This window comes from Entelurus aequoreus, linkage group LG25 (assembly GCF_033978785.1).
Source record: "Entelurus aequoreus isolate RoL-2023_Sb linkage group LG25, RoL_Eaeq_v1.1, whole genome shotgun sequence".
In the NCBI taxonomy this organism is placed as follows: domain Eukaryota; kingdom Metazoa; phylum Chordata; class Actinopteri; order Syngnathiformes; family Syngnathidae; genus Entelurus; species Entelurus aequoreus.
This window is the reverse complement of record NC_084755.1, coordinates 19,244,200-19,258,531: the sequence shown is the minus strand read 5'-3', so window position 1 is coordinate 19,258,531 and position 14,332 is coordinate 19,244,200. Positions and strand designations below refer to the sequence as shown.

General features: G+C 38.5%; 1 protein-coding gene across 2 annotated transcripts in view; it reads left to right on the top strand.

Annotated features, from left to right (window-relative positions):
* Positions 1–14,332, top strand: part of coro7 (coronin 7) — a 367,135-nt gene that overhangs the window by 319,009 nt on the left and 33,794 nt on the right. For both annotated transcript variants that reach the window (XM_062036912.1, XM_062036910.1), the window contains exons 12-19: positions 333–478; positions 562–660; positions 735–836; positions 2,938–3,097; positions 4,420–4,595; positions 5,556–5,664; positions 5,743–5,829; positions 5,895–6,037. In XM_062036912.1, coding sequence (XP_061892896.1) covers positions 333–478; positions 562–660; positions 735–836; positions 2,938–3,097; positions 4,420–4,595; positions 5,556–5,664; positions 5,743–5,829; positions 5,895–6,037 — 1,022 coding nt within the window. The remainder of the gene's footprint in view (positions 1–332; positions 479–561; positions 661–734; positions 837–2,937; positions 3,098–4,419; positions 4,596–5,555; positions 5,665–5,742; positions 5,830–5,894; positions 6,038–14,332) is intronic.

The following is a 14,332-nucleotide window of genomic DNA, read 5'->3' as shown; positions in this document are numbered from 1 at the left end:
ACATTATTTTTCATTTTCAGTTTTTTTTCATTTATTTATTTATTTCAGGCAATGACATAAAAAAGTACAAAGTTGACAACACATAAAAATATAAATGAATATAGTGCAAAAAGCAATGTATAGTATGTAATGCAATAATGTATACATTATTAGTATTACTATCAATACGTTGTTATATAAATAAAGTTGATGATTACTACAAAATAAGTGTAAAACAAATTATTGGAGACAATAACATTTGAGTTTGTGTTAAAAAAAACAAACACTCATTCGGTTTCTTCTATAACAATGTGACTTTTTATTGTAATATAAGTTTGGCTCTATTTTTTTAGTAAGCCACTGTCTGACCGACTCGTCAACACGCGGCGTCGCCACGGTACCCAAGCTGGCGTTGGACGTCATGTCTTGCGAAGTGATGCGTGTGCTCCAGCTGACGGACAACTGCATCATACCCATCAGCTATCAAGTCCCTCGCAAGGTCTCTTTCCGCACACGTGCGGGTAAACAGTTCCTCCACGCTTGAGGACAGAGTTTTACTTCCCGGGTATATTTTTTTGTCAGAGTTCAGGCCATGACTTCCACGCTGACCTTTACCCTGACACGGCGGGTGTGACCCCGGCAATGACCGCCGAGGAGTGGTGGGAGGGAGGAAGCAAGCAGGTTTGACAGCTTAGCGCTCTTTCTCCAGTGTGTTTATTGATTAGATTGCTTTGAAAAAAATCAATAATAATCAGGTGCAAAGAGTCAGCCTCCATCCAGACAAACAGCCCAAAGCCAAGGCGACGGCAGCCAATCAGAAGCCTGCAAAGAAGGACCTCATCAGTGGAGACACCAAGGTGGGAAATGTGTTTTTAAACCAAGTTTTATACGCTTACAGTCGTGGTCAAGAGTTTACATACACTTGTAAAGAACATAATGTCATGGCTGTCTTGAGTTTGCAATCATTTCTACAACTCTTATTTTTTTGTGATAGAGTGATTGGAGCACATACTTGTTTTCAACAAAAAACATTCATGAAGTGTGGTTCTTTTATGAATTTATTATGGGTCTACTGAAAATGTGACCAAATCTGCTGGGTCAAAAGTATACATACACTGCAAAAAGTCAGTGTTCAAAAACAAGAAAAAAAAATACAAAAATTAGGGGTAACTTACTTGAACTCAGCAAAATTATTTGCCAATAGAACAAGAAAATTTGGCTTGTCAAGACTTTCCAAAACAAGTAAAATTTGCTAACTTCAATTAGCCCAAAAATACCTTAAAATAAGTATATTCTCACTAATAACAAGTGCACTTTTCTTGGTAGAAAAAAAAGAGACCTTTTTGCTCAATATGTTGAAGAATATTCTTAAATTAAGTATATACTCGTGCCATTATCTTGACATAATGATATGCGCTCGGCATTACATTTCTTGAAACCAGCAAATTTATACTAAAAACTAATTTATTGTTCTTAAAGGAAAGGCAACAAGGCAAGCGCTTGTTACTCTCGGGGTCTACTAGCCGCTCAGGCAAATCATATTGTCTAAAAAATGCATTTTTCCATCGATAACATGACATCATTGCGCCAAGTGCGTGCTCTTTCAGTCAATTAGTGTGCATATTTACAGCCCGGCCCCCGGCCAAAAAATTTTTTATTGTAATTTTGAAGAATTCATCTGAATGTGCATGAACTATTTCTGTTCAAAATTGTTTGAAATGTCACAAGTTAAATGTTTAAATATTAACTGTCAGTTTACTGTACTGTGCCAACTGTACTACTATATGAGTACGTATTTTCTATTGTTTCATTGAAAAAGTAAAACAGCAAAGTCCATTTGGCTGTCATCCGTTTTAATTATGAGACACAATTGTGTCAACGTCATGATTTTTTTTTTATGCTTGAAATAAGAAATTATTACTTTAAAAAAGTAGTTTTATACTTGTGAGTGTTGATGACACAGCTTTGCAACAGTTGATATTCTAGTTTCAAGCATGTTTTACTCAATATAGGTCATAAAAGCTCAGCTACAAGCTGTAATATCTTACTGAGATCAATTAGGACCAAAACCCTTAAAACAAGTAAAACACTCTAACATAAAATCTGCTTAGTGAGAAGAATTATCTTATCAGACAGAAAATAAGCAAATATCACCCTTATTTGAGATATTTCATCTTACTTAGATTTCAGTTTTTGCAGTGTACAGCAATGTTAATATTTGGTTAAATGTCCCTTGGCAAGTTTCACTGCAGTAAGGCGCTTTTGGTAGCCATCCACAAGCTTCTGGTTGAATTTTTGACCACTCCTCTTGACAAAATTGGTGCAGTTCAGCTAAATTTGTTGGTTTTCTGACATGGACTTGTTTCTTCAGCATTGTCCACACGTTTAAGTCAGAAATTTGGGAAGGCCATTCTAAAACCTTAATTCTAGCCTGATTTAGCCATTCTTTTACCACTTTTGACGTGTGTTTGGGGTCATTGTCCTGTTGGAACACCCAACTGCGCCCAAGACCCAACCTCCGGGCTGATGATTTTAGGTTGTCCTGAAGAATTTGGAGGTAATCCTCCTTTTTCATTGTCCCATTTACTCTCTGTAAAGCACCAGTTCCATTGGCAGCAAAACAGGCCCAGGGCATAATACCACCACCACCATGCTTGACGGTAGGTGTGGTGTTCCTGGGATTAAAGGCCTCACCTTTTCTCCTCCAAACATGTTGCTGGGTATTGTGGCCAAACAGCTCAATTTTTGTTTCATCTGACCAGAGAAATTTCCTCCAGAAGGTTTTATCTTTGTCCGATGTGATGTCAGATGAAACAAAACATTTGCTCCAATCACTCTATCACAAAAAAATAAGAGTTGTAGAAATGATTGGAAACTCAAGACAGCCATGACATTATGTTCTTTACAAGTGTATGTAAACTTTTGACCACGACTATATATGTCGTTTTTGTGGAACAGGAGGGGACTCGTGGTTGTTCCACCTCCAGCAGTCCTCTGAGCTCCCCCAGCACCAGTGCCGCCGCATCCCGCTCGCCGTCCTCCACCTCGGGCCTCTCCTCTGGCTTCCTCCCCTCACCAAGTCCCAGCCAGGGGGCCAAAGCTATCCAGAACTTCCTGGGTCTGAACACACACAAGCACACCTGACATACATAACACGGGTGGGCCCGAAACATCCTGTGGGTTCTTTAGTTGATTCCAACAGACAATTTAAATGTTACGCAATTACGTATACCCTTATTTTCCGGACCATAGGGCGCACCGGATTATAAGGCGCACTGCCGATGAATGGTCTATTTTTTATCTTTTTTCATACATTCAGACTTTACTTCAATCAATAACGGAGCAGCATCTCCTCATCCGAAAACAACCACACCGGAAATGTGTCCCGTAAAAAACGTCCGACCGGAACTCTTAAAAACTAAAGTTCATTGGGTGAATAATTAAACTCACTACACCGGTATGTTTTAGAGCTTTCATGGCGAGTTTACTGACAGATATAAGTAAGAACTTTACACTACTTTATATTAGAAATGGCAACAGCGGAGGATGAATGTCCCATAACAAGAAGATAGAGAAAAAGAAGAAGCTTATCGACTACAAAGGCAGACGCGTGCAATTTTTCAGGACTTATGCAGATCCCAAATACAGATCAGCAGGTACCAGAAGGTAAGAAAAGTTGCTTTTGCATAATATTGCGAAACAAAACGCCAGATAATATGTCTTACCGTATACACACACCATAATAATACTCGTATGTTGAAGCACATCAAGCGGTGCAGCCCACACTTATCTCTTATGTTTGACTGCCATCTACGGGTCACACTTACCATTACACCATGTACCAAATAAAACAGCTTCGATGTGGGTAAGCTCAACCAAATGTATTTCTTACATTAGGCGCACTGGTGAGTTTTGAGGGAATAACTGGATTTTAAGTACGCCTTATAGTCCGGAAAATACAGTTTATATTTTTTGCCTTAATATTAAGTTCCGCGGGTTGGTGCACTGCAAATACATTTTGCCTATGTCCAGTATATTTATTTATTTCTGCTTGGCTGAAAATATGTCATAAATTTTACTTTTTGAAACCGATACCGATAATTTCCGATATTACATTTTAAAGCATTTATCGGCCGATAATATCGGCAGTCCGATATTATCGGACATCTCTACCAAAGACTATAAAAATGGGACCCGTTACTTCCCTGCTTGGCACTCAGCATCAAGGGTTGGAATTGGGGGTTAAATCACCAAAAATTATTCCCGGGCGCGGCCACCGCTGCTGCTCGCTGCTCCCCTCACCCCTCAGGGGGTGAGAGTGATGGGTCAAATGCAGAGGATAATCTCACCACACCTAGTGTGCGTGTGTGTGTGACAATCTTTGGTATTTTTAACTTTATTCCGGTGTTTCCTCACTAAACGGAATGTTCTGTGATGCAGGACTCAGCTCCAAGTTCCGTCACATCCAGGGTGCAGTGGCACATCGGGACACGCACATCACCAACATACGAGACCTCAACCTGACCACGCCGGGCGAGTGCGACGGCTTCTGTGTCAACCGCCAGCGCGCTGCGGTGCCCCTCGGCATATCCGGTGGACAGGTCGCCATCTTCGAGGTAGGTCATTGGCAGTGTTGGGACTAAATCTAGTCAATCAATTCATGGTAGCCTGTGTGTGTGTGTGCGTGTGTGTGTGTGTGTGTGTGTGTGTGTGTGTGTGTGTGTGTGTGGGAGGGGGCGTGTCTGTGTTTACTAACAAGACGTCAAAGCGAAGCCCGAAGCCGAGTTTCTTAACATGGAGATATTCTCACTATTTTTCTTTTGTCGACCACAAAGAAAAGAACATTTTAGTTAAATGTAAGTTGTGTCTTGGATCAAAGATCCTATCCTAGCAATTCAAATCTGCTGAAACAGCTACAAAAGCAACATTCTTCGACAAAGCTAGTAAAGAGAGACACACTTCACCTCCTAAGCAACAGCTAAACTAAAACTGGGGAAATGTGTAGAGTGTTCTGGGCTTCAGACATGATTTTATTTCAGAATTCCTTGAGAGAGAAAAAAACGTCTGGTTAGGCTTTGTGTATGTAGTGTGTGCCTTCCTTGGTTTACAGCTATGTTGTTATTATGCTGTTTGTTACTTATGTATGTTATGTTGCAGCTATTTCAAATAGTTTTGTCAATTTGTTCTGGCCCGAAACCAATTGGCCCTTTGAAACATATCTTTGTCTTTGTGTGTTGTATGTAGAGCACATTGCTTAGCAGAGTTCAGTGATGCAAATGCATGTCAAGTTGATCAACAGATTCCAGTGCAGTGAAGGCTAAAAGGGCATTAAAGGGGGCCTTAAAAAAAAAAACAAATACAAAAATATATATAAGTAACTAAATAGTTACTTTTCACAGTAACACATTACTTTTTGGTGTGAGTAACTGAGTTAGTAACTGAGTTACTTTTGAAATAAAGTAACTAGTAACTGTAACTAGTTACTGGTTTTCAGTAACTAACCCAACACTGGGCATTGGACGAAATTCAAAAAAAATACCACTGTTGGGGATTAAATAATTGTGGTGTTTCTCCAGCGCCGTCAGCCCGGAAGACTGCCCGACTCGTCCCTGCCCACCGTCCAGAACTCCGTCAACGTGGTGGACCTTTGCTGGGACCCTTTTGACGTGGACCGACTCGCCGTGGGTGAGTGATTAAACGCCTGTAAGCTTGGATGATCACTATGAATATGACATAATAATAATAATACAAGTGGTGTGTTAGCTGGTGACGATGCAAAGATCCGAGTGTGGAAAATACCACCAGGCGGCCTCAAAGAGACGCTGACCGAGCCCGAGCTCATCTTGCAAGGTACAGCAACACATGAAGGAATGTGCCGGAACAATGTCTTCATTTGGTTGTGACTCCTGTTGTAGGTCACACGGAGAAAATCTACTCCATCAAGTTCCACCCTATGGCCAGCGGTCTGTTGGTGTCTTCATCCTATGACCTCACCCTCAGACTGTGGAACATGGAGGATGGGGAGCAGGTGAAGCTCCTCACTGGACACCAGGATCAGGTCAGCCACTTTTAATCTTCAATGTAATTACATACGTTCGGTTTTTCTAAGCGGGCTTTTGCTCACCCCAGACTGTTCACCCTCTCACTCTACTGTAGCAGGTGTGTCAAACTTGCTTTCATTGAGGGCCACATCGTAGTTTTTTTAAATGTAATTTGATTTATTTATTTACAGACAGACATAGTTTTGTATTTCATTATTGTTTATTTTGTTAATATCAGAGTCCATTCTGCAAAAATGTCATCCCTCGAAGCACACAGCTTATGGACAATTAAAATATACACTATATTGTGGGTCCACCTTTTGCAGCTATTACAGCTTCAACTCTTCCGGGAAGGCTGTCCACAAGGTTGCAGAGTTTCACACTCGGAGCGGAGTTTGGGCTCCTTCCTCTTCCAACATGACTGTGCACTAGTGCACAAAGCAAGGTCTATAAAGACATGGATGACAGAGTCTGGTGTGGATGAACTTGACTGGCCTGCACAGAGTCCTGACCTGACCTCGATAGAACACATTTGGGATGAATTAGAACGGAGACTGAGAGCCAGGCCTTCTCGAGCAACATCAGTGTGTGACCTCACCAATGCGCTTTTGGAAGAACGGTTGAAAATTCCTATAAACACACTCCGCAACCTTGTGGACAGCCTTCCCAGAAGAGTTGAAGCTGTTACTTTTAGGTAACCGTCCGATATGGAGTCACCACTATGGAGTTATGGAAAAAACACAGAGGCTATTTCATCCCTACAGGCCTGTTTTAGAGGTTTCCCTGCTCTTCAGAGGATTGTATTGAAGTGACTTCAATAAAATCCCCTCAAGAGCAGGGAAACCTGCGAAACAGGCTTGTAGGGATGAAATAGTGCCAACGTGCTAACTTCACTGGTTTTGGGTTTTGTATATCTATTGATTTTTGGGTGGTTTCTGTTTAACTTATGGGTTCAAATAACTGTATCCTCTTAATTTCAATAATTTAAAAATATGAATTAGTCGTGGGTCTGCTTGTAGACCTATATCAGGGTATTTCTGTTTATTTTATTTTTCAATCATGTTTTATTTCAATTAAATTGGCTATTGTCTTATTTAATTGTGTCGCAAAAGTCCTCCGTACTCAGAACTCACAAAGCAAGGTCCATAAAGACATGGATGACAGAGTCTGGTGTGGATGAACTTGACTGGCCTGCACAGAGTCCTGACCTGACATCAATAGAACACCTTTGGGATGAATTAGAACGGAGACTGAGAGACAGGCCTTCTCGACCAACATCAGTGTGTGACCTCACCAATTTGCTTTTGGAAGAACGGTCGAAACTTCCTATAAACACACTCCGCAACCTTGTGAACAGCCTTCCCAGAAGAGTTGAAGCTGTAATAGCTGCAAAAGGTGGACCGACATCATATTGAACCCTATGGGTTAAGAATGGGATGGCACTTCAAGTTCATATGTGAGTCAAGGCAGGTGGCCTAATACTTTTGGATATATAGTGTACATCATCATGTAATATACAAAATACAATATAATACATTTCAAAATCTACCCACCAGATACTCATTTACAATTTCATTTATAAATAAAAAAGGAATCTTTAAATCCACCAAATCAGTCTCAATGTACTATTATTCAAATTTGATGAAAAGGTTGCTAGTTGAAGATCTGCGATAATCTCATCATACATACAGAGGTCAAGACCAAAATTATGCCACTAATGTGAATGTGTAGTAGTGTTGTCCCGATACCAATATTTTGGTACCGGTACCAAAATGCATTTCGGTACTTTTCGATACTTTGTAAATAAAAGGGGACCACAAAAAATTGCATTATTGGCTTTATTTTAACAAAAAAATATTCTGGTACATTAAACATATGTTTCTTATTGCAAGTTAGTCCTTAAATAAAATAGTGAACCCACTAGACAACTTGTCTTTTAGTAGTAAGTAAGCAAACAAAGGCTCCTAATTTAGCTGCTGACATATGCAGTAACATATTGTGTCATTTATCAGTATTTTATTTTGTCAACATTATTAAGGACAAGTGGTAGAAAATGAATTATTAATGTACTTGTTTATTTACTGTTAATATCTGGTTATATAGGTAGACTGGTACTTTTCAGAGGCGGTATAGTACCGAATATGATTCATTAGTATCGCGGTACTATACCAATACCCTACTAGCAGGTGTGTCAAACTCGCTTTCATTGAGGGCCGCATCTAGTAGTGTTGTCCCGATACCAATATTTTGGTACAGGTACCAAAATGTATTTCGGTACTTTTCAATAATTTTTTAAATAAAAGGGGACTACAAAAAATTGCATTATTGGCTTTATTTTAACCAAAAAATCTTACGGTACAGTCAACATATGTTTCTTATTGCAACCCCTGATCATGATGCGCGTATCTTCTGTACGGATTTGCTTTATGAAAGAGAAGTGTGGGATACTTTTTCTGTTGCTTTATTCGTCTTTAACTTTATTAAATATTTGGACATATTTTGTGTTTGGCGCAATTGTGGGGAAAAGACAAAAATACAAACAAAATTAGTGAAATCAACAGAAATAATACAGTACTTGCAATGATCATTAACACAATGTAATTGTAATTTAGGATGTCCCAATTTGATATTGATATCAATATCAGCCAAAAAAACAACAACAAAAAAACAAGTATTGCATCTACGATCTCAGATATAAGCTTCGATACTAGCAGTCCTGCAGCGTGTTAACTTGTGCAGAGTTGGACAGTTATCATCTAAATAGTGTTGTCCCGATACCAATATTTTGGTACCGGTACCAAAATGTATTTCGGTACTTTTCGATACTTTCCTAAATAAAACAAATAAAAAAATTGCATTATTGGCTTTATTTTAACAAAAAAAATCTTAGGGTACATTAAACATATGTTTCTTATTGCAAGTTTGTCCTTAAATAAAATAGTGAACATACAAGACAACTTGTCTTTTAGTAGTAAGTAAACAAACAAAGGCTCCTAATTTAGTCTGCAGTAACATATTGTGTCATTTATCATTCTATGATTTTGTCAAAGTTTTGAGGGACAAGCTGTAAAAATGTATTATTAATCTCCTTGTTCATTTACTGTTAATATCTGGTTATTTTCTCTTTTAACATGTTCTATCTACACTTCTGTTAAAATGTAATAATCACTTATTCTTCTGTTGTTTGGATGCTTTACATTAGTTTTGGATGATACCACAAATTTGGGTATCAATCCGATACCAAGTCATTACAGGATCATACATTGGTCATATTCAAAGTCCTCATGTGTCCAGGGATATATTCCCTGAGTTAATTTTCATTTGTAAAGCATCTTAATTATCTTTAACTGTGGTTGTGCCATTTATTCTTAATCTATAATTACATATTAATTAATTACGCATTGAATGAAGTTAATTTATATGGATTTTGGCAATGGCACAATGGAAAAACAACTCAACTGTAATGAGTCCAAAATATTCACATTGTCAAAGAAGAGTCCTCACAGTATTGAAACGTGACCAAAGCGCCACCTACTGGTCAGGTTTTAAAATGCAGTTCCAATCCTAACCTTTATAAGCTTGCACACATTTTCCACAAACCACAGAAACAACAATAAAAAAACCAGCTCAAGGCAACTAATACTACAAACTATGTATTGAATGAATGTGATTTACATTAGGGTTTGAATAACTGTAGCTAAAGTACAAAACAATGTGGCAATCAAAGATGCTGTATGATTATAATGCGTAAATTTCTATCAGCAATGTGCTATTTTTAGTTGAGGTGAACTACTGTTATTTGTAGGTAAACAATACAGCAGTTTCCGTTTTGCTGATGAAACAAAAACATTTTTAAACGTTCACTATTTATTCAAAACAGACATTCCCTGTGAATGTAAATTAATCAATTTCATTGCAAAGTTTATTGAACTTAGTGACGATCAAAAATAGCAAAATTAGAAATTGTAATAAAAAATGTGCACACTTGCATGTATGATGATCACATGCAATGTATTGTTGCACAATCAGATAAAAGCGATGTGAACCTTAAAACAGCTCACGATTTGATGTGATTCCGATTTTTGGGGTGACAATCAATGTTCCCTCTAAGGTTCGCGCCTGTGCAATTGCGCACTGCTCAAGCATCCTCTGCGCACGGCAAATCTATGCCACGCACAAAATCAAATAAAAAAATAAGCGCATAACAATTTTCGACAAGACACGGACACGACAGAGAAAACAGTTTTCGTCATCATTGTTCATATATTGTAACGTCTGGCGAGACGCTTTGAGGACATGAATTCCATCATCACTTTACTGAGCAAAACTCTTTATTGTCGGCCATAAACACATCACCAAAACATTAGTAAAAAAAATTATATCTAGCAAAAGTGGTCATTTTCTGCAGTACAAACCAGACCAAAAGTAACTTTTTTATATCAACATCAGCCGCTCGCTCTTTCTCACTTGCGCCAACACATGCACATATGGCACTTAGCCAGTGATGCGTTTACAGCCACACAAAAAGTCGGACAACTCCAACACCACACATAAAGTGTAATACCAGGTCGTTACACTATGATTTACCAATCAAATGTGTGCTTATTCTAGTGTCATTTATTAGGAATCTTAATTTTTAAATATTAATCATGAAATGCTGTTAGTATATTAAATAAGTACTAATAAAAATATCTTTTTTACAAACAGGAAGTTGCAGGAATGTACGCATGATCCCCTGCTTACATCTCATTGTGCAACATGTGAATGTTTTAATGGGAACTAAATGCAATGTCTGAAAGGGGTACAAATTTTTTCCAAAGCAGGACCTCCACCCAGACAAACAATACAAGTACACAGTTCATGAAAAATAATATTTTTTGTTATTGTCATTGTAAGTGGGCCTGAACACTTATATTAGAAAATAATCTCATGGAAATGACTGCTGTCATTTGATTATAATAATAAGAGAATGTTGTCTGTCTATCTGTGTTGGCCCTGCGATGAGGTGGGGACTTGTCCAGGGTGTACCCCGCCTTCCGCCCGAATGCAGCTGAGATAGGCTCCAGCACCCCCCGCGACCCCGAAAGGGACAAGCGGTAGGAAATGGATGGATGGATGTAGATTGAATTTGTTATTTAGTCAGGTTTGGGACAGGTGTGCTGCTGGTGTAGCCACAGTGTGCACGTCTGATGTTGCTCACATGGGCTCCACTGAATGCTCAGGGAGTTTTTGCGTTTGCTCGCACACATGAAAAATTAGAGGGAACATTGATGACAATTATATTCAGAGTCGATTCATGATTCAAACCGATTCTCGCGTTTTTTATTTGGTATGAAAATTATAATAAAACTTTTTCCAAACAGGCTACAGGTTATAAACGCCCCTCTAGGCAGCGAGAAAACGCAGAGATGGCCTAAAAAACTTTTTTTTTTAAATAGATTAAAAATATGTGTTTTTATTTTTTTAATCGATTCTTGAAAATTATGAATCGATTTGGATTAGGAATAAATAAAAATTGCTATTGAAATGTGAATAGACTTTTTCGAGCACCACCGTCAGATAATATTAAAGTTTAAAATACACTATATCGCCAAAAGTATTAGGCCACCTGCCTTGACTCACATATGAACTTGAAGTGCCATCCCTTTCCTGACCCATAGGGTTCAATATGATGTCGGTCCACCTTTTGCAGCTATTACAGCTTCAACTCTTCTGGGAAGGCTGTCCACAAGGTTGTGGAGTGTGTTTATAGGAATTTTCCACCATTCTTCCAAAAGCGCATTGGTGAGGTCACACACTGATGTTGGTGGATAAGGCCTCAGTCTCCGTTCTAATTCATCCCAAAGGTGTTCTATTGATGTCAGGTCAGGACTCTGTGCAGGCCAGTCAAGTTCATCCACACCATGTTTTTATGGACCTTGCTTTGTGCACTGGTGCACAGTCATGTTGGAATAGGAAGGGGCCCGCTCCAAACTGTTCCCACAAGGTTGGGAGCATGGAATTGTCCAAAATGTTTTGGTATCCTGGAGCATTCAAAGTTCCTTTCACTGGATCTAAGGGGCCAAGCCCAACTCCTGAAAAACGAACCCCACACCATAATTCCTCCTCCACCAAATTTCACACTCGGCACAATGCAGTCCAAAATGTACCGTTTTCGTGGCAACCTATCCTATCAATCAATCAATGTTTATTTATATAGCCCTAAATCACAAGTGTCTCAAAGCCTATGACAGTTCCACGCTGGAAATCACTGAGAGCGGCCCATTCTTTCACAAATGTTTGTAGAAACAGTCTCCATGCCTAAGTGCTTGATTTTATACACCTGTGGCCGGGCCAAAGTGATTGATTTATTTATTTAAATTTATTGATTAGGACACCTGACTCTGTAAATGTGTGATGGGTGGCCAAATACTTTTGGCAATAGAGTGTATATTCATTTGAATGCAGGACAAATTGAAAGGTCAAATACATTTATCAAAAATGATTACTTCCTTGATTGATTAACATTATTTTCAGGCTTTTGTGGACCAACAAAATGATGTGGTGGGCTTTGAGTTAGACACCTGTGATCTTAATCAACAATTATGTGGCTGGACAGGACAGGGTTAAAAATTTCAAATAAGAAAAAATTAAAATACATTTGACACATTAGTATTCTATTTATATGGTTTTCTATACCAAAATTAATCTATTTATTATTATTAGTCAACTTATTATTATTCTTCTTCTCCAGATTTTGGCACGCTCTAAATTCCACATTTTTCACCCAATTCAAACCGTTCCAACTTCAAACTGTTCAGCCTATTCGGGAATCGCGGGCTTTCCCTGGACAAATTCCAAAAATTCCCAGATTTCCCAGAATTCCAGGTTTCCCGGTGACATTTATCCCATTCAAAATGAATTGGCCATTTTTCAAACTACCACCATTTCCACATTTTTCGACCGATTCAAACCATTCCACCTTCAACACATTCCACCATTCCAGAAATTCAAACTACTCTTTTTTTAAGTTCAAAAAAATTCCATGATTTTCCAGAATTCCTGGTTTTCCAAAGCCCTGTTTCCACCCTTTTTTTCTGGCGACTACTCCTTCCACATTTTTCAAAGCATTTCAACCGTTCTACCGTCCAAACATTCCTCTTAATCAGGACAAAAAAACTACGTTTTTTTTAACAGAAAAATTCCTGGTTTTCCCGAAATTCCAGGAATTCCGTAATACCATTTCTCAATTCAACATGTAACCACTTCAACATTTCTCGACCGATTTGAAAAACTTCAACACCAACCATTTCAACCCATTCAGACCATTCAACTGTTTTACCATTTTCAAAAAAATTCCCTCTTTTCCTGAAATTCCCAAATTTTGGGGAAATTCCCATTGAAATTAATGAGACATTCTTCAAAGTTCCACAATTACCACATTTTTCATCTGATTCAAACTGTTCCAACTTCAAACTGTTCAGCCTATTCGGGAATTGCGGGCTTTCCCTTTGCAAATTCCCAAAATTCCCAGATTTCCCAGACTTCCAGGTTTTCCGGGACATTTTTCCCATTCAAAAATTAATTGGCCATTTTCAACCGATTCAAACCATTCCAACTTCACCACATTCCACCATTCTGGAAATTTTAACACCTTTTTTCTAAGTTAAAAAAAATTCCTGGTTTTCCCGAAATTTCAGGAATTCCGTAATACCATTTCTCAATTCAACATGTTACTACTTCAACATTTCTCGACCGATTTGAAAAACTTCAACACCAACCATTTCAACCCATTCAGACCATTCAATTCTTTTTACCATTTTCAAATAAATTCCCGCTTTTCCCGAAATTCCCAAATTTTTGGGAAATTCCCATTGAAATGAATGAGACATTCTTCAAAGTTCCACAATTACCACATTTTTCATCTGATTCAAACTGTTCCAACTTCAAACTGTTCAGCCTATTCGGGAATTGCAAGCTTTCCCTTTACAAATTCCCAGATTTCCCAGACTTCCAGGTTTTCCGGGACATTTTTCCCATTCAAAAATGAATTGGCCATTTTTCAACCGATTCAAACCATTCCACCTTCAACACATTCCACCATTCTAGAAATGTGAACTATCTTTTTTCTAAGGAAAAAAGAATTCCAGGATTTTCCAGAATTCCTGTTTTTCCAAAGCCCTATTTCCACCCTTTTTTTCGGCGACTACCCCTTCCACATTTTTCAACCCTCTTCAACCGTTCCACCGTCCAAACATTCCTCTTAATCAGGACAAAAAAACTAAGGTTTTTCAACCGGAAAAATTCCTGGTTTTCCCGAAATTCCTGGAATT